The sequence below is a fragment of the Mesoplodon bidens genome (assembly GCF_964165515.1).
Source record: "Mesoplodon bidens genome assembly, chromosome: 2".
NCBI lineage: Eukaryota > Metazoa > Chordata > Mammalia > Artiodactyla > Ziphiidae > Mesoplodon > Mesoplodon bidens.
The window spans coordinates 14,772,721-14,799,062 of NC_138177.1; the positions used below are offsets into that span (position 1 = coordinate 14,772,721).

Sequence of the window (26,342 nt, forward strand, 5' to 3'; positions counted from 1 at the left end):
ATACAATCCTACCTCAAGAAACAAGAAAAATCTCAAATAAACAATCTAACCTTACACCTAAAGGAACTAGAGAAAGAAGAACAAACAAAACCCATAGTTAGTAGAAGGGAAGAAATAATAAAGATCAGAGCAGAAATAAATGAAATAGAAACAAAGAAAACAATAGTAAAGATGAATAAAACTAAAAGCTGGTTGTTTGAGAAGATAAACAAGATTAATAAACCAGTAGCCAGACTCACCAAGAAAAAGAGGGAGAGGAAAGGAGAAGTTACAAGGGACACTGCAGAACTACAAAGCATCCTAAGAGACTGCTACAAGCAACTCTATGCCAATAAAATGGACAACCTGGAAGAAATGGACAAATTCTTAGAAAGGTATAACCTTCCAAGACTGAACCAGGAAGAAAGAGAAAAGATGAACAGACCAATCACAAGTAATGAAATTGAAACTGTGGTTAAAAATCTTCCAATAAACAAAAGTCCAGGACCAGATGGCTTCACAGGTGAATTCTATCAAATATTTGACAAGAGCTAACACCCATTCTTCTCTAACTCTTCCAAAAATTGCAGAGGAAGGAACACTCCCAAATTCATTCTCCAAGGCCACCATCACCCTGACACCAAAACCAGACAAAGATACTACAAAAAAAAGAAAAATATAGACCAATATCACTGATGAATATAGACGCAAAAATCCTCAATAAAATACTAGCAAAGAGAATCCAACACCACATTAAAAGGATCATACACCACATTCAAGTGGGATTTATCCCAGGGATGCAAGGATTCTTCAATATATGCAAATCAATCAATGTTATACACCATATTAACAAACTGAAGAAGAAAAACCATATGATGATCTCAATAGATGCATAAAAAACTTTTGACAAAATTCACCACCCATTTATGATAAAAACTCTCCAGAAAGTGGGCATAGAGGGAACCTACCTCAACATAGTAAAGGCCATATATGACAAACCCACAGCCAACATCGTTCTCAATGGTGAAAAACTGAAAGCATTTCCTCTAAGATCCGGAAAAAGACAAGGATGTCCACTCTCACCACTATTATTCAACACAGTTTTGGAACTCCTAGCCATGGCAAACAGAAGCGAAAAGAAATAAAAGGAATACAAATTGGAAAAGAAGAAGTAAAACTGTCAGTCTTTGCAGATGACATGATACTATACATAGAGGATCCTAAAGATGACACCAGAAAACTACTAGAGCTAATCAATTAATCTGGTAAAGTTGCAGGATACAAAATTAGTACACAGAAATCTCTTGCATTCCTATACACTAACAATGAAAAATAAGCAAGAGAAATTAAGGAAACAATCCCATTCACCATTGCAACATAAAGAATAAAATATCTAGGAATAAACGTACCTAAGGAGGTAAAAGACCTGTACTCAGAAAAGTGTAAGACACTGATGAAAGAAATCAAAGATGACACAAACAGATGGAGAGATATACCATGCTCTTGGATTAGAAGAATCAATATTGTGAAAATGACTCTACTACCCAAAGCAATCTACAGATTCAATGAAATCCCTATCAAATTACCAATGGCATATTTTACAGAACTAGAAAAAAAATCTTAAAATTTGTATGGAGACACAAAAGACCCTAAATAGCCAAAGCAATCTTGAGGGGGAAAAAAAAAATGGAGCTGGAGGAATCAGACTCCCTAACTTCCAACTATACTACAAAGTTACAGTAATCAAGATAGTAGGGTACTGGCACAAAAACAGAAATATAGATCAATGGAACAGGATAGAAAGCCCAGAGATAAACCCATGCACATATGGTCAACTAATCTATGACAAAGGAGGCAAGGATATACAATGGAGAAAAGACAGCCTCCTCAATAAGTGGTGCTGGGAAAACTGGACAGCTACATGTAAAAGAATGAAATTAGAACACTCCCTAACACCATACACAAAAATAAACTCAAAACAGATTAAAGACCTAAATAAAATCAAAACAGATTAAAGACATTATAAAACTCTTAGAGGAAAACATAGGAAGAACACTCTTTGACATAAACCACAGCAAGATTTTTTTGACCCACCTCCCAGAGTAATGGAAATAAAAACGAAAATAAACAAATGGGACCTAATGAAACTTAAAAGCTTTTGCACAGCAAAGGACATTATAAACAAGATGAAAAGAGAACCCTCAGAATGGGAGAATAATTTGCAAATGAATCAATGGACAAAGGATTAATCTCCAAAATATATAAACAGCTTATGCAACTCAATATCACAAACAACCCAATCAACAAATGGACAGAAGACCTAAATAGACATCTCTCCAAAGAAGACATACAGATGGCCAATAGTCCCATGAAAAGCTGCTCAACATCACTATTTATTAGTGAAATGCAGACCAAAACTACAATGAGGTATCTATCACCTCACACTGGTTAGAATGGGCGTCATCAGAAAATGTGCAAACAACAAATGCTGGAGAGGGTGTGGAGAAAAGGGAACCCTCTTACACTGCTGGTGGGAATGTAAATTGATACAGCCACTGTAGAGAACAGTATGGAGGTTCCTTAAAAAACTAAAAATAGAATTACCATATGACCCAGCCATCCCACTACTGGGCATATACCCAGAGAAAACCATAATGCAAAAATACACTTGCACCCCAATGTTCATTGCAGCGCTATTTACAAGAGCCAGGTCATGGAAGCAACCTAAATGCCCATCGACAGACAAATGGATAAAGAAGATGTGGTACATGTATACAATGGAATATTACTCAGCCATAAAATGGAACGAAACTGGATCATTTGTAGCAATGTGGATGGACCTGGAGACTGTCATATAGAGTGAAATAAGTCAGAAAGGGAAAAACAAATATCGTATATTAACGCATATATGTGGAATCTAGAAAAATGGTACAGATGAACCAGTTTGCAAGGCAGAAATAGAGCCACAGATGTAGAGAACAAACATATGGACACAAAGGGGGGAAAGCGGGGGTGGGGGGTGATGGTGGCATGAATTGGGAGATTGGGATTGACATATATACACTAATATGTATGAAGTAGATAATAAGAACCTGCTGTATAAAAAAATAAAATAAAATTCAAAAAAATAAAATAAAATCGATAACCAACAAGGACCTACTGTATAGCACAGGGAACTCGGCTCAGTATTCTGTAACAACCTAATTGGGAAAAGAATTTGAAACAGAATAGACTCATGTATATGTATAACTGAATCACTTTGTTGTACACCTGAAACTAACACAACATTGTTAATCAACTATACTCCAATGTAAAAGTTAAAAAAAAGAAAAGATGAAGTCATCAGGGTGGGCCCTAATCCAATATGACTTGCGTTCTTATAAAAAGGGGAAATTTCCACACAGGCAGCACACAAGGAGAATGCCATGTGAAGATGAAGGCAGAGATCAGGGAGATGCTTCTACAAGTCACAGAACACCAAAGATTGCCAGCAAACCACCAGAAGCTAGGGGTGAGGCATGAAACAGGTTCTCCCTTACAGCCCCTAGAAGGGACCAACCCTCACCAACACATTGATACGGGACTTCTAGCCTCTAGAACTGTGAGACAATCAATTTCTGTTGTTAATCCACCCCGCGATACTCTGTTATAGCAGCCCTAGCAAATTTACACAAGTAGTTTAGCCAAAAAAGAATTCTCTACATACTGGATAATTAAATGAAAAATTCTAGGAAGCTACAGGAACAGCCTACCTCATTAAAACTGTTTACCACATTTAGCATATTAATTACTTCTGAATTATGCATCGGTGTTTGTTGTCATTTACTTTAAAATATTAATTTACTGATTCTCAGTGTTCATCAATTTAATTCAATTCATTTCAACTCAATCCAATAAGAGATTATTAGAGGCCATTTGGGTTCTTATTCCTAGGCTACCTACTATAGCGATCATGAAAATAAATAACATGATAACTGTACTCAATGCACCTACACTCTTATTTGGAATCGAGATTTATTGCCTTTAAAATAAGTTAATACCGGAGCCTGTGCTCCGCAACGGGAGAGGCCACAACAGTGAGAGGCCCGCGTACTGTAAAATAAGTTAATATTGCAAGACAGAATGTATTCAAGTGACAAATTTGTAGGAAAATGATAAGAATCTGTGAATCAAAGGAAGATGTGGGAATTGAGCTAGATCATCATATATGGGTAATATTTTAATGGGGGTAGATCGTGCTAGAGGTATGGAGAATACCACACTTGATACTGGCTAGAAGGAAATGAGTAAGGTGATCTACCTGATTAAATATCAAGGTAAAGAGTAGAGAGAACTAACAGATAAGTACAGAGAGGTGAATGCAATCAGATTCCTGAAATATCCATTGTACCAATTTTATTATATATATTAAAATTGGGAAAAATACTACAAAAATTCAGATGATATCCATACTGTAGTAAATTTAAAAGATAAAAAAAGGAAAGAAAACACTAGAATCCCATTACTGGGAGATAAGCACTGTTAAGACTTTGGTGTATCTCCCTAGATATACATATTCATATACATATGTATTCACATCCATGTATACATACACATGTGTACACACATATATTTTACTAAAATAGATTCACATATTATGTGCTGTTGAAGTGTTTGTTTTTAACACCTTTCCACATTATTAAATATTCTTCTACAGCATCCTGAGGTGTATGGTCACACAATATTCGATCAGTGGACACTTAGAAGTTTTTTGTTGGTGAACGCAGGCCAGTGATTCCATGTGCTAAGTTCTAATTTCATAGATGAAGCTTCTCTATAGTTAGTTCCCAGTTCTGGACTTGGAAAAGGAGGTAGATGGTTCATTTTACAAATATTCCAGTGGCTTTCTGGAAGGTAGCACTATAACAGCTGACACTGTCAGAGCAACAGCTTGGAGGCCAGAGGGTTCAGGATATATGTGCAGGAATACAAAGGATTGTTCCACTGATTCACTCTCCCTCCTCCATTCTCCAAAAGAAACCAGTGAAGAAAGAACACACTGTCTGATTCCATTCATATTAAATACAAAACAGAAAAACAACCCAAAAAAATCTATGCTAAATGATCAGGAAAGCAGTCACCTGAGTCAAGAGATAAGACATGAGGGCAAAAATGGGGGGCCTCTAGGGTGCCAATAATGTTCTGTGTCTTGATCTGGGCGCTGGTTCCATGGATGTGTTCAGTTTCAGAATATTCATCAAGCTGTATACTTAAGATATGTTTCTGGTGCGAACTTATCATTCAATTAAGAAGCTTTAAGAAATAAATTTAAAATAATGGCAGTTCTTAATGCTCAAAGTAGCAGGCAGGTTCTATTTGTAAAGCTCTCCATGGAAGTAAGCATTCGTAAGTCAGACAGAGAGAGAGAAATATCATATGATATCGCTTATATGCAGAGTCTAAAAAGAAATGATACAAATGAACGTCTTTACAAAACAGAAATGGACTCACAGACTTAGAGAATGAACTTATGGTTCCCGGGCAGGGAGGGTAGGGGGAAGGGATACTCAGGGAGTTTGGGATTGACATGTACACACTGCTATATTTAAAAAGGATAACCAACAAGGACCTACGGTATAGCACAGGGAACTCTGCTCAATGTTATGTGGCAGTCTGGATGGGAGGGGGGTGTCTGGGGGAGAATGGATACATGTTTATGTATGGCTGAGTCCCTCTGCTGTGCACCTGAAACTATGGCAACATTGTTAATCGGCTATACTCCAATATAAAATAATGGTTATTTTTTAAAAAAGAAAGAAGACATTCCATCACCTTTTTCAGGATTTAACTCCACTACTTTCCTAAATGGATCTGATTCCCACTATTCCTCTGAAATCCCTTCAAATCGAGAGCCTTTTCCTACCATTTAAGAGTATATAATATTCATTAATTAGGTTAACAGATCACAGGTAATATTTGGGTGCAGATCTTAAAATATAAATTTAAACATATTTAAGTTCTTCACATACTTGTGCACTGGAGAAGCATCTTAAAGTAAGAAGGACACTTTGGTTGTATTGTTTACAACCACAACTGATATTTAAACATTCTGTACAAGTCATTTCACTTCACTTGATCCTTTGTTAGTAAGTGAACAGGGCTTTTAAAAATAAAGCATCCATTGTTTGTTAACCCAAGGATCAGGGCTGTGGCTAAACCTTAAGCAACTCTTCTGGAGTCTTTGATCACAGAGTTAGCAGCTTAGTAACTTGGTCTCTGAAGGCTTTCACTTCTTTCCATTATTTGGACTTCTTTCCCTGTATCCTCAAGGTTTCTTAGACTTTGTATAATTTAACGCTATATGTCAGTGACATCAAAAGGGCACAAAGTATGAATTAGTTTGTAACAGGGAGGCACCATCACTCATAGATGAGATCACTGTCTTACCTGAAAACCCTCACATGCTCTGTCTTATTAATACTCTGCCTTATGGGTTAGAACACAAGCATGTTACCAGTATTCCCCTCAGTAACATTATTTCATGTAAGAGGAGTGATTTAGAATCACTGCATTGTAGTATTCAAAAATGCAAAATGAGAGAAAATATCAAGGTTAAAGTGAAGTTTTGTTTTGCCAAGAAAAGATGTTTTGTAAGCCATCAGTGTGAATGAATATAATTTAGCTCAAATTTGTAGAGTGTTGATAAGGTTTCCTATAATGCTTGGTTAGAAGTACCTAACCTTTGAACACTTTCTTTTATTGTGCCATAAGCAATACAGCTTCTTCTATCATAAATGTCTCATCGTAAGACTTAAGTGTTTGGAAGGTTCAAGCTGAACATTTCTATTTTGCTGTTTATACATGGTTCCTTCTGACCTTGGCAAATAAGACCAAAAAAAAAGTTTTAGCAATTTTAGTGGTTAAAGATATAAATACTTACTGTCTATCTGACTTTACCAGAAATTCATCTGCTTTTCCTCTCTCTGTCTCTCTCTGCCTCTCTCTACCTCTGCCTTTGTCTTTCTGTCTCTCTCTCATACTCTCTCTCTCTCTCTCTCTCTCTCTCTCACACACACACACACACACACTCCTTATACCACTATTATCCTTGTCTTACTGGTTCAGTCTTAGTGATAGAATCTCAGGTCCTAACGGTGATGGGAAGATGCCATCAGTGGTGCTAGGAATCAGTCACTCTTATTCAATCATAAGACTACTACAGATTTATGAGATAATACACTTGAAAACGTCCATGTTTTAAGGTTTGGTGTCAGATATAATTTTTAGGGAATCCCTTTTGACATCTCCCCCTTTGACATTTTCATACTCGTAAGCAGCAAAGGCTTAGGTTGGGTTAACTAAGAACCATTTACATAGTAAGAAAAGAGTTGTCCTGTGGGATCCCTGCTCTTTCTTCATTGGTCAGCGCAACTCACATAAACCTCCTTGTCATGCTCATAGTAGACTTCTTCAGGTTACCACCATCTTGCTATCCTTGTTCCCAAAAACTTTGTAGGCTTCTGTGAACTATCTCACGAACTCCTTAAAGATTGCCAGTTTCTAGTAGGGTGCTCATTTAAAATGAGAATGATCTGGTTGGCTACAGTTTGGATGGTCATCATCAATCAGGAAGCCATCTAGCCTGAACTTTGAAACAATCCCAGTATGTTGTGAACAGACTCACAAAAGGTTTCTTTCTTCCTCCCCCTTTATGAACATACGGTATACACACATCTTAAGTGGCGCAACAATAGCTCTGCTGGTGATATCAATACAGATCCTTCAATCTTTCAATAATGTTTTTAATCATAAGCTTTAAAGCACAATTGTTTTTACCTTGAAATTCTTAAAAATCTGTTATGAGACAGAAATAAGAGATTAATGGAGATCTTGCAAAAAAAGATAAATGGCACCACCAGAATACCACAAAACTGGGGGGAAAATTAATTGAACCTATACTTTTGATAAATATTTATTTTTTGCAGGAGAAAAATGCATACTAGTTTAAGCTGTCATTATACTAACCTACAGCCTATTTTTCATATTATTAGTAATACATAATGTGGTAGTTTATATTCAAAAATAAAACTAGAATGTATATACCTCATGTATTTATCCAGAAATACCCCAAGGTTACTATGGTTACGAAAAATCCATTACCTTTGAATACAGAATGAAAAAGTTTGACTTCAAGTGTGTGCTATTTATTATAGCGAACATCAACAGCCTTCGGGAGGTTCTCTAACTGGATTCATTTTTCAGTGTCATAACTGACCCACCATTTTACTAGAATATGGCCTATGCAAGGCAAAAATTTGAACTGTATGCATTTTTAAATATATTTTGTACTAACTCAAGGTGCAGCACTGCCTTTGACTTTTAATGCTTCGTATTTAAGAGAAAGAAGAAACACATTCCAGCCACCTAGATGCTAAGTGGCTTTTGAATTGAAATGCATTTACTTTGACCTGTATCCACCATGGCGGCAAGGTCCATTTTTTTACACATAATGGAAAAATGTTTCTTCTATGTGGAAACTTAAAAGGAAGCTATGAATAAATGGAGTAGGAGTGAGAAAAGAAAGGTTGGCACCTTGAATATTTAGGAGGGGACATTAAGCCAAGTCATTAAGGAAGTTTTTGATGGTGTAGGAGACAAATAAATAGGGCAGGTGACTGTAGCCAGGAAAAACAGGGTATGAAACACAACTCTCAAAGTAGCTTCAAACTGAATCCTTAGCCCCTATTAAATTTTTGCTCATTCATATTATGATCAGCGGAATCAAATATAAATCGCTAATCATCATCATAGAAAAGTATGCAGTAAACTAGTAGCTAAACATGCACATAAAAATAATATTTTCAGGTTGTAAAACTGTCAAAGATGTAAGGATGTAACATTCACTGTTTATGAACTTTTCTGGAAAACAGTGCAAAAATGTATATCAAATATTTTGAAAAAGTTTGCTACCTTTGACTTAGCTATTCCCCATTTAGAGATCTAGCAAACAAAGATTTATGTACAGTAATATTTATCATAAAATATTTAAAATGAGATAAATTAGAAATTTGGAATTTTTAAGTGGTTAAATGTATTAATGTACATTCATAAGATGGAATACAACATTATTAAAATATTTCAAGACACTTAGAAAAATCCTTGTGGTGTGAGATATATTCATAATAAGGGAATATGCAAGGATTCCAAATTATACATTATAGCTCAATTTTGTTAAAATGAATAAAGTGCTGGAAGGAATTACATCAAATACTAAGAGTTTCTATCTGTAAGGTGGGATTATCAGGTATTAGATATCTGCATATTTTAAATTATCTTCCGTAAGTATATGTTACTTTGATAACTAAAAAATGCTATCAATGATTTCTCTAATCTAGTAGACTACATCTTTCATTTCTCAGTCTCTCTATGAATTGACATTTCAGCACTGGAGAGATCCGTTTCATTGACCCGAAACTCTTGCTATTACTGACAGCACCAGCTAGAATAGAATAGAATAGAATAGAATAGAACAGAATAGAACAGAACAGAATAGAAGTTCTATCCACAAGCTACTCAGAATGGAAAGGACATTATGCCACAAAAATCCTGGCAGAAAGACAAGCAACAAGTACCAATAGCATCGTGGATACATTTTATGATGAAAAGTGGCAGGATTTAAAGTGTCTGTAGAGGCTAAAGTGAGACCCAATGCTAGAGCAGTTTTCTCCATCAGTTTTCTCTGGGCTGACTTCAACCAGCCAGATTCCCTTTCCCATTCTTCTTTTCTGTGATTCCTAGTGGACAGGTGACTTTTAAAGACATAAATGACCTAAATGTAATGTATATCACAGATACAAAATCTTGGAAGAGTTGAAAGAGATCTAAAAGACCATTTTATTTAACTTGCATGCCATTGGAGACTCTCAAGAAAAGTGGACATTCAGCAGAAAACACTCACTTTTGGGTGCTATTACAAACTGAATTGTGTTCTCCAAAATTTACATGTTGAAGCCTTAACCCCAAATGCGACTACATTTGGAGATAGGGCTTTTTTTTTAATTCAATTTTTATTTTATACTGGAGTAGAGTTGATTTACAGAGATAGGGCTTTTAAAGCGGTGATGAAGGATAACTGAGGCCCAATCCAATGGTTCTGATGCCCCTAAAGGAAGAGGAAGAGATAGCAGGGGTGTACACATAAGAAAGACCATGTGAGGAGGCAGGGAGAAAGTGGCTGTCTGCAAGTCAAGGAGAGAGGCCCCAAGAGAAACCAGACCTGCCAACACCTTGATCTTGGACTTCTAGCCTCCAGAACTATGAGAAATAAATTTCCGTTGTTTAAGCCATCCAGTCTGTGGTAATTGGGTATGGCAGCCCTAGAAGATTAACATAGATGCTCTGGGGTTTGTAATCAAGCTTCCATCTCCCTTTCAGAGTTGTTGTGAGGAATAATAAAATGTGTTCAATAAGTAGCATGTGTAGAGATGAAATATATGGACTTTGAGGCCAGAGAGACCCAGATTTGAATCAGTTCTTCCAATTACCGACTAGGATTTCTTGGCGTCTCTGGGCCTCAGCTTTGCTGGCTATGACACTTGAATCATCATGTACAACTTTGAACCCCATCATATCACTTTTGGCTTAGTTCCTCTCCTTAGTGACCAATACTGTATTCCTACTGTACTTCGTATCTTCTGACATTTGGAGATAAAAGCAACAAGAAGTATAGTTGCCTTTGAGATGCCAAGGAGGACATGGGAAAAAATGTTATGAGTCTTATCAGAGAAATAATCTTTAAAAATCTACCTGAAGGATGAACACCACCGAAGAAACCATTATCACTGTAGTTAGAGAAGACGGTTAAGGACTCTATAAAAATAGTCCACTTTCTTTATATTATATTTGGGGCATCTCTTATACTATCCTAACATTTGCCATGATCTTTCAATGCAGATACTATAGTCACATGGGTCTGTTAAGGATTCGAGTCAACGGGATACAGAATTAGTTTCATTTTTTAGGTGGTATGAGAAATCAGTGTGAATTCTAGCCTCCTCTCCTCTCTACCCTGTTCTTTTTCTGACTTTGGAGTGTCACCTCATGTGGCATTCTGCACATTTTGGAAATCTTCAAGGCCCACACTTTTTTTTTTTTTTTTGCGGTACACGGGCCTCTCACTTTTGTGGCCTCTCCTGTTGCAGAGCACAGGCTCCGGATGTGCAGGCTCAGCAGCCATGGCTCACGGGCCCAGCTGCTCCGCAACATGTGGGATCTTCCTGGATCGGGGCACGAACCCGCGTCCCCTGCATCGGCAGGCGGACTCTCAACCACTGCGCCACCAGGGAAGCCCCAACGCCCACACTTTGAGACCTGCCATCACACACCACTTCTCTGTGGACTAGGTCAGCATTCGCTTCTGCACAGTAAAGGGATCTTAGTTCCTTTTTCTCTGGTTTCTACCTTTTCTTGCCTCTCTTTTCCCTATTGCTTTTTTTTAAAATCCACCCTACTGCTACTCCCCACCCACTTCCCCAATTTACAATCTTCTTTCTTTGTTCCCAGGAGTCATCTGACTTAATTCATGCACTTATTCAGCACTGTTTGTTCTATACCTTCTCTGTAATCAGTCCTGGAGATGCAGTCATGAACAAGGCACACATGTCCCTGACCTTATGATGCCCATTGTTTAGTAGGGCAAACTGACAAGTAAACAAACAGCCTTATTCAAGACAACGCAAACCAAAAAGAGGGGAGGGGGCATAAAGGCACTCAGTGAGCACACAGGGGGCATACCTAACTCATATTTGGGAGTCCGAGAAGGCTTCTCAGAGGAAATGTCTACAATGGGCTTAAGAGGTGTGCTTTCCCCATTATGCATGATGACAATTTTGGTTCTACAGAAGTATTGTGTGTAATAATGATTAATATGTGGGTAAATTCATTCCATGATGTGTTTTCATTTCTTCTAAAATAATAATATTCTATGGCCAATAACTTTTAGCTAAAATAATGCCTTCAGATAATCCTAGGCCAAGGGTAATCTATTTTTAGTTTTAGTATTTATTTTTTAGTTTAGTTCTCGCTACTAAGTTTACTAAGAACATGCTAGGTGTTTTTATAGTTCTAGTTCCCTTCAAAATCCTGAAAATTGCAGTTATTTCTATTTTACTGTTTCACAAACTAAGTCTCAGAAGTTAAATAACTTGTTTTAAGACTGCATACTCATCATTAGTCAGAATACTTGAGATGGTATCAAAGTCTACCTCTCACAGGCTGTGTGGCCTGAAGGAAGTTGCTTAACCTTTCTGTGCCTCAATTTCCCCATTTGTAAAATGGGGGTAATGATACACCTACCTCACAGAATAAGTATTACAGAATTCTATCCAACCATGATGAATGAAATACAGAAGTAATAGTTCTTGTGTTTTGAAGCCTCTCAGACTAGAGACGATACAAAAAATATAAATTCAGAGAACGCAATTGGATGAATGCCATAGCCCTGTCCCAATATGCCTCATTCCTGCATCTGTATGTGTTGCCATGAAATCATGAGCATCAAGGGGCTGAGGGGAGGCAATGTCTGGCTGGTTCTCTGTTACAACCTTAGTACCTGGCATTAATGTGAAGGAGTGAATACATAAACAATTAATCCTGTCTCTGACGTTAACCTGTTATGACCTATCATGAAGAATTTAATCTCTCTAAGGCCTCAGTTTTTCATCAATCAATATTTGATTAATGATGTCTCACCTAATAGTCACATATAATATCTAAAATATCATAAAATATATAACCACTATTACCATACAAATATAAACACCATTCAGGCACCAGACAACATACATAATACAGGCCTCGTGTTTCACAAGGTTTCCAACAATTCACTTTTCTTAAGTGTCATGACACTTTATAATATGATCTAGGCAGATATACTACGTTTCTTCCCAAATGGTCTCAAATTCAAACCACACTGAGTCACACTTCTGAGTCTTAAGCTTATTTCACATTCATGAGGATTTTAAAGTGGTTAATTCATGTGCCAGTGGCATTTGTTTGAAATAACATCATCGCCTCAATTAGATTGACATGACATCAACTGAATTGAAATGACATCATTGTACTGTGAGCACGGTTGGGGAGCACACTGGGTCCCAGCTTCAATCTTGTGATCAGTTAGAGGCAGAGGAGTCATATGCTGAGCTGTGTTGATACTATATATTTCCAAACCCCCCTCTGCACCTGTGCAAAGGTATATTAGTAGAAGGATTCAGGTAAGGAGTGGTGGGACAGTGGTAGAGAACATGCAGTAAGACAGCCTTGGGGGAGGGGGAAGGGAGCCACCGTGAGCCCTTTTCCATTTTTCCAGCTTTGGCTTCACTGTAAGTGTAATGTAACCACAAAGGTCATGGAATTTTAATGATTTAACAGGAGACAAAACTAAGTAACCCAACTTTTGAAACTGCATTCTCAGATAACTATTTTATAAATATATATATTTTATATATATATATACTATATACTATATACTATATACTATATATATACTGAAATGTATATAGTAATTTGTAAGTATATATAATATATACTAATATATAGTCTTTAATATAGATTATATCCATTTACTGATACCTATAGAAGTCTTACCTGTGACTGTGTAGTTCTCTCCATTGCCTGAATAGATGAGTATCCCATCCATATATAAAGAGTACTGAGTTATAATACCATTTGCCTTTTTGGGTAGATTCCAGGAGAGTAACAAAGAATTGGGAAGGGATTTGGCTACTGGTGGCTGAACCTCTTGTGGTGCTGTGGGAAAAATTAAAAAGATATATAGAGTCTAATTACAGTTTACTTTTCTAATTCAAACTTTTCAGACCCAAACCAATAAATCATGGAATAAACTGGAAATCCCATGCATGGAAATGTTCCTGATTCATGGGCAGCTTGTAGTAACTGCTTTAGGAACAGTACTAAATACCTGTCCTGAATTTATGAGAATTTGCCTCAATGATAGACAGGGAGTATTTACACTAGTTCACTTTACTGATGCTTGTGTTACTTCATCACAAGTATTATTAACCCATAATCTCTACTTGGGCTGTGCCTTTTAAAGCAAATTAGACAGAATCCCTACCCTTGAGGAGCTTTTGATCTAAGATAGGCAATGCTAGGGAGAGCGGTTCATAATCGATATTAAAAAACCTATATGTAGCCATAGAAATAGTCAGAAAATACAGAATTAAATTAATTACATATGAAAACTACAACATATGTGATTTTTTTTTTCAGTAAAGGGGGCCTGTTCATTTTCTATAATGGTCAATGAACTGGAGTCACAGGAACTAAAGAAAAGTTTTAGAAATTGACCCTAAACATACCTATCGTTCAGTAAATTAGTAATAAATTTAAGGAAACACTAGAAATTGGGAAATCCTGAAACAATGGAAAGAAAATGGTGAACTGGATGAGCAGGAATCCCTCTGGGGTTGTGCTGTGAAGTAGGTTTGGAGGTACCAGGCAAGACATGGACAGAAGATGTAGTGGATGTGGGGAAAAGAGTGAGACGTAGGACAATCTGTGCCATATTGAAGTTGGTGGAAGTAACTGGAAAAGGGAATAATGATATATGCCTCAGCAGAAGCAAAGACACAGTAAGAAAAACAGTGCTAGTCTTGGCAGACCAGATGGAGAGAACATTGAGAAAACATGGAAGATGGGTCACCAATGCTGTAGCCCAGGTGAGGGTGGTCTGGTGAGGTCAGGTGCAAGGCATGAAGAACAAATTGTCACAAGAAGGATTTTACAAACTCTTGTTTTCTGTCCTGGTTTCATCAGATGAGCCATTGTCTTTTTTTTTTGGCCACCTGGGGTGGCATGTGGGATCTTAGTTCCCTGATCAGGGATAGAACCTGTGCCCCCCTGCATTGGGAGCGCGGAGTCTTAACCACTGAACTGCCAGGGAAGGGCCTCCATTGTCTTTCTTTACACATTTTCTGTGCGAGTGGTACTTGCTTTAAGGATTTAAAAGAAGGAGGGGGAAGAAGAGGAAGTGGGTAAGGGGGGGTGGAGGGATAGTGAAAAAGACAGAGACTGGCAGACTCTTTTCCCCTAAAGATCAAGGTTTTAAGTCTCCTGAATAACTTTACAACTAGACAGTAAGAGAAATGTGTTAATCCCTCTCATCCAGGAGAGAGAAATATGGAGTAACAATGCTTTAAATGTTTTGAGAGCTGTTATTTCTTGAAGAGATGCATTCTGATGCTTCAGCAAAACTTTCGCTTTAGAGTGCTAAAATATTTTCTCTTTCCCACTGCCTTCCTAAATGTATGGTTTCTGAAACATTAATTTATGCCAACAGTTTGTAAGTCCCAAGTACAACAAAAGTGCGACTTGAGTCGGAAGGAACCAGGCCGTGATTAATAATGCCTCGATTGGCGTTTGGAGGTTCTATCACACTGAAATAATTGTTGCTCATGCTGGTGTTTAGCAGTTAAAAGAGACCATGGAAATCAACCGTTTGATTCTCAATTTCATACTGTGCCATACAATCAATTCTTTTTAGTCAGACTGTCTCTAGATTTACTTCTGAGCCATAGTAAAATGAGGAAGCTTTCATTAATCTTTCAGATGCTTCATATTAATGACAAGGCTCTTGCATGAACAATGTAACAGCAATTAAAAACCCCATTAATCTGCATTACAGCTATTAAAGATGCATGTCATTAAAGGGTATGGAGTTTGATTCATTTTCGCTCCCCCCCAAAAAATGGAGCAATTATGGCCTGGCAATGCACTTTGTCATCAAATTAGGTTGGGGTTTTGTAGCAAATGGCCTTGCAGCATTTAGCTCTTCTCCTATTTTATTATTCATGACTGAAATGTGCAAGTCAAGACCTTTGAAATTACTTTACCTTCTTGCGGAGTAGAGATGTTCAGTGCATGCGAGCTCTCGGTACAGCCAGCCAAAGTGCAAGCAGCTAGGGTTACTGCATAGTTTTTGAAGGGTAGCAAGCCTGTCAATATGCCTGTAATGAAAGGGGACAAAAAGAGGTTTGCATGTTTACCAGAAGAAGCTATACAGAGTATTGTGTGTGTGTGTGTGTAAGAAAGGGGTGTAGAGACACAGAGATACAGAAAACAAAAACATATGCTTCTTTAATTCATTTTCCTGCCTGTGTGATGACTGCAGAATGGTGCGACTAGCAAGAAGAAATGTAGTCAGAAAGAGAGAAACAGATATCGTATATTAACACATATATGTGGAATCTGAAAAAACTGGTATAGACGATCTTATTTACAAAGCAGAAATAGAGACACAGCCGTAGAGAACAAACATATGGATACCAAGGGGGAAAGCGGGTGGGGTGGGAGGAATTGGGAGATTGGGATTGACATATATACACTATTGATACCATGTATAAAATAGATAACTAATGAGAACATACTGTATAGCACAGAACTTTACTCAGTGTTCTGTGGTGACCTAAGTGGGAAGGGAATCCAAAAAAGAGGAGATATAGGAATACGTATGGTTGATTCACTTTACTGTACAGTAGAAACTAACACAACATTGTAAAGCAACTGTACTCCAATAAAAAAAAAAAAAGAGAGAGACCTGCTTATTGTTAAGACAGCTCTAAATAGCATTTTTCCAAATGTGCTTCTCAGCTGCTAATGCCCCTGAGATGTTTCCCCTGTAAAAAAGGGGGATTCCACATTTGTTCGTAAAGCAGAGCCCAGTGTACCTGATAATGAAGACAGCCATCACCCCATTTCAGGATACTAGACCTCCTGCAGAAACAAAACTATCTCATTTTCTTTTACCTCACATTTTTCAACCTTATTTAACTAGAGAGCGCTTCTTATGCGACATCTATTAACACACATTAGGAGATGCTAGTCCCAAGAGTGACTTCATTATTTTAACGGTAGGGTACATGTATACAAACTATTTATGCACGTCGCAGCTAACAAATATGCCAATGAACATAGTTGAACAATTAGCCAATTAAATAATTATGCTTTTGTACTTCTTGCAAAATTATTAGTTTATTTAATTAAGACACCTGTCTTAAACAGAAGCACTGCCCACAGAAGTGTTGAATTAACGTGACTTGATGGTGGATATATAAGATTTGTTCCGCAATTAAAGGTGCCTGCAGAAACTAAAACACATTTTGTTTACCAGTGTTTATAATCAAGGCAGAGGCTCTTTATTTAGTTAATCCCATGAATTAAAGAAGTATCCAAAATATAATTTCTGTATTTGCTCACCATTGTTTTCTGTTGCAGGTTTTAGAGCTGTTTTAATCCCTAATCACATAGACTGTCATCATTCTTATGAAAAGATGGTCCTACTCGTAATATCCTTTTATCGAGTAAACCTTGATTGTTTTAATGAACTGGTATTGATGACAGCTTGCATCATTCAACAACAAATTTTAAAATACATGTTTGCCTATTCGCTTTCCCCAGTAGAAAGGATAAAATATTAAAAGAGCAAAGATCCGGATGAAGCAAAGACCACAGCCCTTGTTTGCTTTGGCCCTTCTCGCTTGCCCTCAGTCCCCAGTGTTGCCTGCAAGTCTTTATTCTAGCAGCTCCCCCAAGCATCCCCCTGGGCTACCCAACCCTCTCGGCTGCACTTGGCACCAGCATCTTAGCCCGGGGCCAAAGAAGACAGCAAGCCAATGAACTAACACACCTACACGTGTGACCATCTCATGCCAAATGCAGCTCTAATTTCAAAACACCTTCATGTTGTCACCTTCTGCTTTCCCTCACTCCTGCCACTGTGACTGTCATTTCCTCTTGAATCTCCCAGATCATGACCCACATTCTGAGCTCACTTTTTAAAAAGAGGTTATCTCTCCTTCCACTAAAAGTCTTAAAGGAAAGCTTACAGCATCACATACGCATCTTCATCATGTAGTGATGTCGTGGTTAAGAGCAAAGATGCTTGCGCCAGATTGCGCGGGTCCAGATGCCAATTCTACTACTGATTTGTTGTATGGGTCTGGGCAAGTTGCTCAGACCTCTGTGCCTTAGTTTCCTCATCTGTAAACAGATAATGATCGTATCTATCTCGAAGAAGAGGCCTCATAGGGATAATATAGTATCATGGGTATATGAGATGGGGATACTACAGTATTCACCTCAAAGTGTTACTATCAAGATTAAATGAGTTTGGGACTATAACGTGCGCAACGCAGAGCCGTGTAAGGGGAGAACTCTAGCACAGAGCCTTGGTAGCCCAAGCTATGCTACCATTCCAACTCAGTGTCTGCCTGCACTGTACTATTAAATATTGATTTTTATCTTGTCAAGATCACTAGTGATCCCTTACACACCAGACCAAGTAACCCTTCCGCAGTCCTTATTCTCCTCTACTTACTAGATTTTGCCTTGTAGTACAGCTGCCGTCTGGGCCATGGAATTTTCCCAAGGAGTCCTCCTAAATAACTCAGGGCTCCTTGCTTTGCTTGACCAACTCAACTTCCTTTCACAGTCCCTTAAATTTTTTTCTTTATTTTACAAGGTCAGGTCCTCAGGCTTCTTTCTTCTTCTGAACACTTGCCTTTGTTAGTTCACTTCTTCTAAACATTTGCCTTCATTAGTTCATCAAGCCTCGTCTCTCATTTATATCTGCAGACTTCACATCTCTCCTCCAAGCTCTGGTTCTGCATTTCTACCTGCAGGCCATGTATCCCATGTGGATGTTCAGCTAGCATTTCACTCTCAACCTGACCCAATCCAGACCCAACAGTCGAAATTATTTTGCAAACTTCCCGCTTCCTATTTTTTTTAAATTTTTATTGGAGTAGAGTTGATATACAATGTTATGTTAGTTTCAGGTATACAGCAAAGTGAATCAGTTATCCATATACACATATCCATTCTGTTTTAGATTCTTTTCCCATATAGGTTATTACAGAATATTGAGTAGAGTTCCCTTTGTTATACAGTAGGTCCTTACTAGTTATCTATTTTATACATGGTAGTGTGTATATGTTAATCATGGATGGACCTAGAGATTATCATATTAAGTGAAGTCACTCAGACAGAAAAAGAATAATATCACATGGTATCACTTATATGTGGAATCTAGAAAATGGTACAAATGAACTTATTTACAAAACAGAAATAGAGTCACAGATGTAGAAAACAAACTTATGGCTACCAGAGGTGAAGCGGAGGGAGGGATAAATTAGGAGACTGGGATTAACATATACACACTACCATTTTTCCCATTTCTTAATACCTCTGTCATGATCCCTAAATTCCGGGTTCAAAACTAACATGTCCTTGTGAGATATATCCCAGCCATTTTATCCTTTGAAAATCTTTGGCATTTGTCATGTCTTTCCTATCGCCAAGTTCAAATCTATCAATACTACAAGTCTAAATAAGATGAGTTGCATGTCTGAATTAGTATAATGCCATACTAACAAGTAATGAATCAGCCCCCAGAAAATAAAAATTTTAATCCTACAGTGAGCAAGGAAAATATGTTGGGACATGAAATGTTTCCTTTGTTCATCATCTAAAAACCTAGGTGGCATTGCCTCTCACAGGTGGTCCTGACCTAGCTGGGGCACAGATATATTGTGTCACAAAAGGCACAGTGGCTGTATGCAGTTTGATGCTCTGCAATCTTTAGCATGAAGGTGTGTCATACATCCAGATAATTATCATTGGGAAACATAAAAAGCAGTTCCATTATGTTGCAAAATACATTCCCTGAGACGTTCTTTCTTTCCAAATCATAGCTGAAGTGCAATGTTGGAATTGTGACTATTATACCAACTTAACAAGAAGGCAAAGGTAAGGTAGATAGCTAGTGAGAAGCAGGCACATAGCACAGGGAGATCAGCTCGGTGCTTTGTGACCGCCTGGAGGGGTGGGAGGGAGGGAGACGCAAGAGGGAAGAGATATGGGAACATATGTATATGTATAACTGATTCACTTTGTTATAAAGCAGAAACTAACACACCATTGTAAAGTAATTATACTCCAATAAAGATGTAAAAAAAAAAAAAAAAAAAAAGAAGGATCATGTCAACCCAGATACTGAGTTCACATTCGCTAAACGGTCTTCGGTGCTTTATTTAACCTTTCTTGCCTTCATTAAACGAGGCACTTTGTGTGTATATGTTTATCATGAAATTCATTTGCTAATTTCTTCCCCCCTTTAACCTTAAGGACCTTAAAAAACAGGCAATCTTCCTCTCAGCAAACTTGCATTCTTCAGTTTGTGCTTTGGTAGAGAAGTTTACCAAATTGTATTTCATACAAAAGTCCCAATATTCTGAAAGAAAGATGCTGGAGAGAAACCAGATCATCTTTCAGGCCATTTATCAAAGTGCTCACATTTCCTATCTCCGGGCAGGTGAAACAATAATAATAAGCACTGAGAAATGAGAGCTGCACAATAGAAAACAGAAAAGGAGGAGAAGAAAGCTGATGTTTTTTCTCTTGCCAACTTCGAATCGCAGGTAGAAAGTTTTGGGTGGCTTGTAGATCACATTTTCAAAAAACGTACCGTACTTCTGAGTCTGAGGTGGCCTTTCTTTCCTATTTGCAGCGGGGATCTTGCTCATAATGTTGTGTCTCAGAGGCAAAGTTTGTCAAACCATCGGAATAATTTCCCCTAAATACAGGTTAGTATCATCAACTTCAGTAAGAAGAGCAGTGTAATGACTGAGCACTTTCTCTCCTCTTGTCAGGTTACACTGAGGTTGGGGTAGGAGAAGGGGCTGGTCAACCAAGTGGGCCTCACTAAATCAGAATAACGACCAAGACATCCTATTGCCTGAGACATGCGGTCTCTCTTTTGTTTCTCAGTATGGAGAGTTTACCAGGATGGATTCAAGTTAATGCTTATAAAAAGTTCTGCTATTACCAACAAATAAACATATTCTCCCCAAGACAAGGCAAGGTAGCCTTTCTTTCTTGGATATATCCCTAGAGACCATTGAGTGATTGGCCAAATGGTCTTCCTTTAAGTGTCAGAGTCAGATTATATACTCTCCAGAAAAAAAAGTGGCACTACTATGACAGCATATCATTACCAAACCATTATTTATCAAGTTTCCTTCTATATGCTTCTGGGAGAGGTGCTATAGACTACAGCTGATCTTTACAAGGTTTCTAATCTGAGAAAATATGAGAGCTAGAAGGACCCTCATGATAACGATAATACACAGATTAAATCCATAAAGCAAAATGCTTGCATACATGTCAAGTGGACAAGGGCATTTATAAGATCCAGAGCTGCCAGTCCAAGATGATAGGGGATCTATATTTCATTAAAGGCAAAGAGAAAAAAAGGATAATCATTGAAAGTATATTTCAGTATTATACTTAAAAGAATACTGAAAAACATAGAGTGACGTATTTATAAAGGAATCCCAGAGAGAAAAATATGGCAAATACACTGTATTCTGTGTCCACAGAAAACCCAATAAGGTAAAATGGGGTAGTCTCCTTGATGATCCTTAGGGTGTTTAAAATAAAGAAGTATATCCTGACGGTGAAAACTTTTAAGATTGGTTTAGATAGGAGCCCCTTTTCTCTTGCAGACATCACAGAGGAGTCTTTTTACCCTTTGAATTTGAGACGGTGCCTACCTCGAGGCAGGCCAGATGACCTCTCCAATTCCCTTTCAGCCGCAAAACTCTGTGAAATCAGAAAATGGTCCCAACCATGTCAGGAAACCTGCCAGTCTCTTTTGATAATGGAAGAGGGTGAGCTGAAAAAACATTCCATAAGTATAAAGGAAGCATTATTGATGTCTTAAAAGTGTTAGGATCCCATGAAACACAGGAGTGTTGGTATCCGGATTAAAATCATTGGCACCAGCAGGACCAGAATTCTCACCGCTAAGCGATAATGCATTTTGCATTAATGCTTAACATTGAGAAATCCTGATGGGCCACACCAAGGGAGTTTGAAGTAAAGTAAGTATAGTCCCTTTGAATTGCAGTCCTGTGGACCTCGGCAGGTGCAGAAAGCCCAAAAGCCAAAGGAGCAGGGGCAAGAACGTGATTTAAGGGGTGGCAGCACATCACAGGAGGAAATTGAAGAGCCCTAGTGCATTAGGTTCCAAACTGTGTGCTCTGAGGATTTCTGCCTAGCAGAGGGGAAGAGCCTTCTCCTCGAGAACCATGCAGTTTAAAGTCCTTCGCAATGATTTTGGGAGCTCCTTGAATGCAGAGGGTATGACCTTTTGCTTCTTTACTTGTCCTATTTTCCAGCAGTTATTACGATGGTTTACCAAAGGTGGACCCTTGATGTTTGCCCAAAACATAAAGACCTTTCATCCTCTTAGCTCTCTCAGCTGTCTGCCTCACTCTAAGAGATGCTCACTCCCGTCCTACCCTTTCCAGGGAGCTAGCATAGGAACAGACATTGTTTCTTTTGACTGATAGATTATTATTTCCAACACTTGGTTTCCTGTGCTCTAACCTCAAGTTTCAAAGGAGCGGAAGAGAAATATTAATAATTGGAGGTGGCCTGACTACCTAAGAGAAAAGCATTGTGGAGCTGACACCAGCTGTGCAAGCATTTGCGCCTCTAATAAAACTGTATGCTGAGAAGCAGGGAAACAACAGAGGAGTCGGCTTTGACACCGAGATTTTTATGATGAACTCTGACTCAATGCAGACAAGTATAAATGCTCGGCCTGGAAACCGAGCCTGAGACACAAGACAAAATGGCATCCTTTTCAAAGGCCAACACGTTTTGGAGAAGAAAAAGTGACTCTGTGTCTATTTACATCCTTGAGCACACTCCTCCCCCCTCCTCCACCCCACCCTCAGCTGCCAGCCTAGGTGTTTGGCCGGCATCCACTGTAATCTGTTCTCCTTCATTATGTTAATCTGTGGGCGGAAAGATTTCTGTCATCTTCGAATCGCTTGTACAGCAACGGTAAACACCTTGGCCTGTCTGTAATTGGACAGGTGTCTGCATTGATGTCACCCAGCTTTTAATTCAATTAAAGAACTGGCTGCTCTGCTCTCATTACCCACCCATTTCTGTTGCACTCTGAGTCTGGCGGTGAAATCTGCACACAGCCATCACCTACCCCGAGTCCAAAGTCTGTGGTCCCCATGCAAAGATCACGCAGAATATTTCAAAAACGGACTCCAACAATCCAAATGTACTTTCCTGTTAGCAAAGGCATTTGGAATAAAATGGAGAATTTGTTCTCTCTCCCTCTTTCTTTACTTTTAAATTCTCTATTGTCTAAACGGTGTCTTCTACCTACTGGCCAGTAATTAGGAGCTGTCCAGCAAAAAGAAAAGCAGTCTCTAGCTTCCCCTCCCCAGGGCTTTCCTCCATCTCAAGAGAACTCATCAGAGTACAATGTTCTTATTTATTTGCTGGCATTTCACATTTGGATCAAGAAAGTGAGGGTGGGGAAAAGCAAGGCATTTATTAAGAGGGCCATCTGGTAAGGGATCCCACACAGGCAGAGCTGAGACTGCTACCTAGGGACACAGTAGAAGAACCCACTTTTAACAGGAAGCCAGCCAGGGGAAGGAGAGCAGAGAGATGGGGACTTTTCTGGCTTAAGATTCTGCTGCAGTGCTGAGAAATCCTAAATTTTAAGTGTGCTACATCTCAGAATGAGTTTTGAGCCACAAACTAACCCAGTGGATGGAGGAAAGAGACTAAATCAATCCAACATGCCGTGATTTCTGCCCATTTAAAGGAACCTCTGAAAATAAAGTTCTAACACAGACATTGTGACACAGTAACCTCATGAAACTGAATAATGGCATTTGTTAAATATGGATGAAAATTCAACGTTCAAACAGAGATCTGGAAACACACCCAAGATGCTTCTCCTCTGGTTCTTAGTAGCCTAGGAAAGTGGCATTTGTTGTGGTTGTCTTTGGGGTAATAGTTTAAATAAAAATAAGGATCTCTAAGGTTTATAAAATGAAAGTCAATTTTCATTTTAATCAAAAGGTAGAACAGCAAATGAGCTTACCCCAAACCTAACGTAACCCTTTGGAAACTAAAACGAATGTTTTACATATAATTTCCTGCAAATGGATTTTCTGACCTTACTTAAAATTTCTAGTACTAGGGAACACCCTGGATCAAAGACTAAACGGATTTCAATGTTTACAAATAGGAAAAACAAAATTGTTTATTCTTTCATTTTTTAAAATAAAATATAGGGTCTAATCCTAGTCTTAGAGAATGGTTGAAACAGTGATTTTAATTGACCTCCAAGCATTATCCAGTTAAGATTCTCTCAGTAGGCTTATAGCTAACCTCACATATTTCATCAGTGCCTTCACGGTAAGAACTACAGAGTCTCTGTCATTTTCCTTCTAATTCTGCAATTGGTTTGAGGCTACCCACTCATGTGAACTCTTTATGGAGCATAAAGGGCCATCACTGACATCATTAGAACTCTCCCAGAAAATATCAGACTTGACTAAGCAGGGAGTCAGGCAAGGAGACAGGAGGAAAAGAAAAATAAATGAGAAAGGAAAGTCATCCCTTATTGACCAGTGTCCTAGGTCCCCTGCTGAAAGCCTCCGATAGGATGAGCCCTTTGTACAGAGGGGGCTGCTGTTGGTCAGAGTGTAAAGGTCACTCAAGTCCACAGCAGAGTCAAGGTCAGAACCTACATCTTCTGACTCCAAGATCACTGATCCGCTTTACTAGACCTAAGCCCCAGTTCTGGAAGAAGAAAGAAGGCATGTTGAATAAATATTACTAAAAATAATAGCACACTTTTATACTAAATACTTGATTTAAATATATCTGAAAACGTGTTAGTAGGTTCAAAGTTATTACTAAAACCTACTGTATACAAACAGAAAGTAAAATGCTTATCCTTCCAAATGCGTGAGTGTATATGCCTATAGTATTCCCTTACAAAAACAACTGATTCATAAGAAACTCTACATCAGTGTATATGTGTTTCTGTGTGTCACTGAGTATAACACTTTATATGTATATATATTTGGAACTAATCAAAAACTTTATATATATATATATATATATATATATACATATATATATATATAAAAAACACTATATATATGTTTTTGATTAGTTCCACAAATAGATACAATACAAATATAAAATGGTCATAAAAGTTAGAAAACAGAAAACTTGAGGAGACTGTTCCCTTTCTTGATCAATGTGAGTAGTAACCCTTAAGTATTTATATCCAACACTATAGCATGGCCAACATGCCCAGTTGATTACTACGCTACAGCAAAATTGATGTATTACTGTCATTTTTAACCATCATACAACATGTTACCAAAAAGAAATCCAAATCCTGCACTGCAAATTCTTACTGCATAAAATAAAATGAGTAACTTGTAAAAAACCCCATCTGAAGCTCTCACAATGTACCAGGAGTTCAGGCACATTATATATTCAGGAGAGTTAGATAAAGCTATTAACTCATCAACAGTGCATTACCTGATGAAACTCTTCTACATTAGCTAAGCAGGAACATGACATCATTTCTATTTTTACTATTTATGTCATAGGCCATATTTTTGTCCTGTGAATTTTTTCAGACCAATTTCTTTCAAGATTTACATTTAAAGAAATAGTTTGTAATAAACCACAAATACAGAATATTAATCTATGGGGTACTGTGAAAAATGGCAAAGACTTCCTCAAAATTCATCTTTTAACAATACCATCAAAATGAATTTTTCAAATTTACCTCTGATGTTTGCCTATTGTGGCAGAGACCACTAAATGCCCTCTCATTGTATATTCTCTTCCTCCACAGTAAAATAAAAAGACCCTTTAATGTGGGCAAATGGCCACTTTGAATAAGGACATTTCCAGCAATCCGTGTAGTTAGATATAGCCATATGGCTAAGTTCTAACCATAGAATGAAACCAAAGGTGGAGGAATAACTTCCAAAATATGTCATTAAAGTGAATGTGTACATCCTTGTTCAACCATTCCACCTTCCTGCTGAACGGAAACCAAAATAGATGGCTGATGCTCCAGCAGCCATTTTGGACCATGAGGCAGAAGTCTTGGCTCTAAGGATAGCATAGCAAAATGATGAAGAGCGTGGATCCCTGGCACTGTGAACATCTACCCCTACATTGACCAACTGTGAACACCTATTATCAGAGAGAGAAAAACTTAATTTTGTTGAAGTCACTGTTATTTTGGGTTCTCTGTCTCTCAAGAAAAAAATAATAAAAAATGAAAAACTTATCTCTACTGTTTTTGCCCCATAAAACACTCATTTTTAATATAATATTATACTTTAGAGAAAGTACTGCTTGTTACATATATTTTACCATTAAATTTTAAAATCAGGAAAAAAAAGCAGATTGTAACAGTAGCATCTAGCACTAACCCAGAACATAGTAGA

At 37.9% G+C, this 26,342-nt stretch overlaps 1 protein-coding gene across 2 annotated transcripts in view; it reads right to left on the reverse strand.

Annotated features, from left to right (window-relative positions):
* USH2A (usherin) overlaps positions 1–26,342 on the reverse strand; it is a gene marked incomplete at both ends in the record, with an annotated part of 794,746 nt that overhangs the window by 427,854 nt on the left and 340,550 nt on the right. For both annotated transcript variants that reach the window (XM_081220997.1, XM_081220996.1), the window contains 2 exons: positions 13,603–13,764; positions 15,870–15,983. In XM_081220997.1, coding sequence (XP_081077123.1) covers positions 13,603–13,764; positions 15,870–15,983 — 276 coding nt within the window. The remainder of the gene's footprint in view (positions 1–13,602; positions 13,765–15,869; positions 15,984–26,342) is intronic.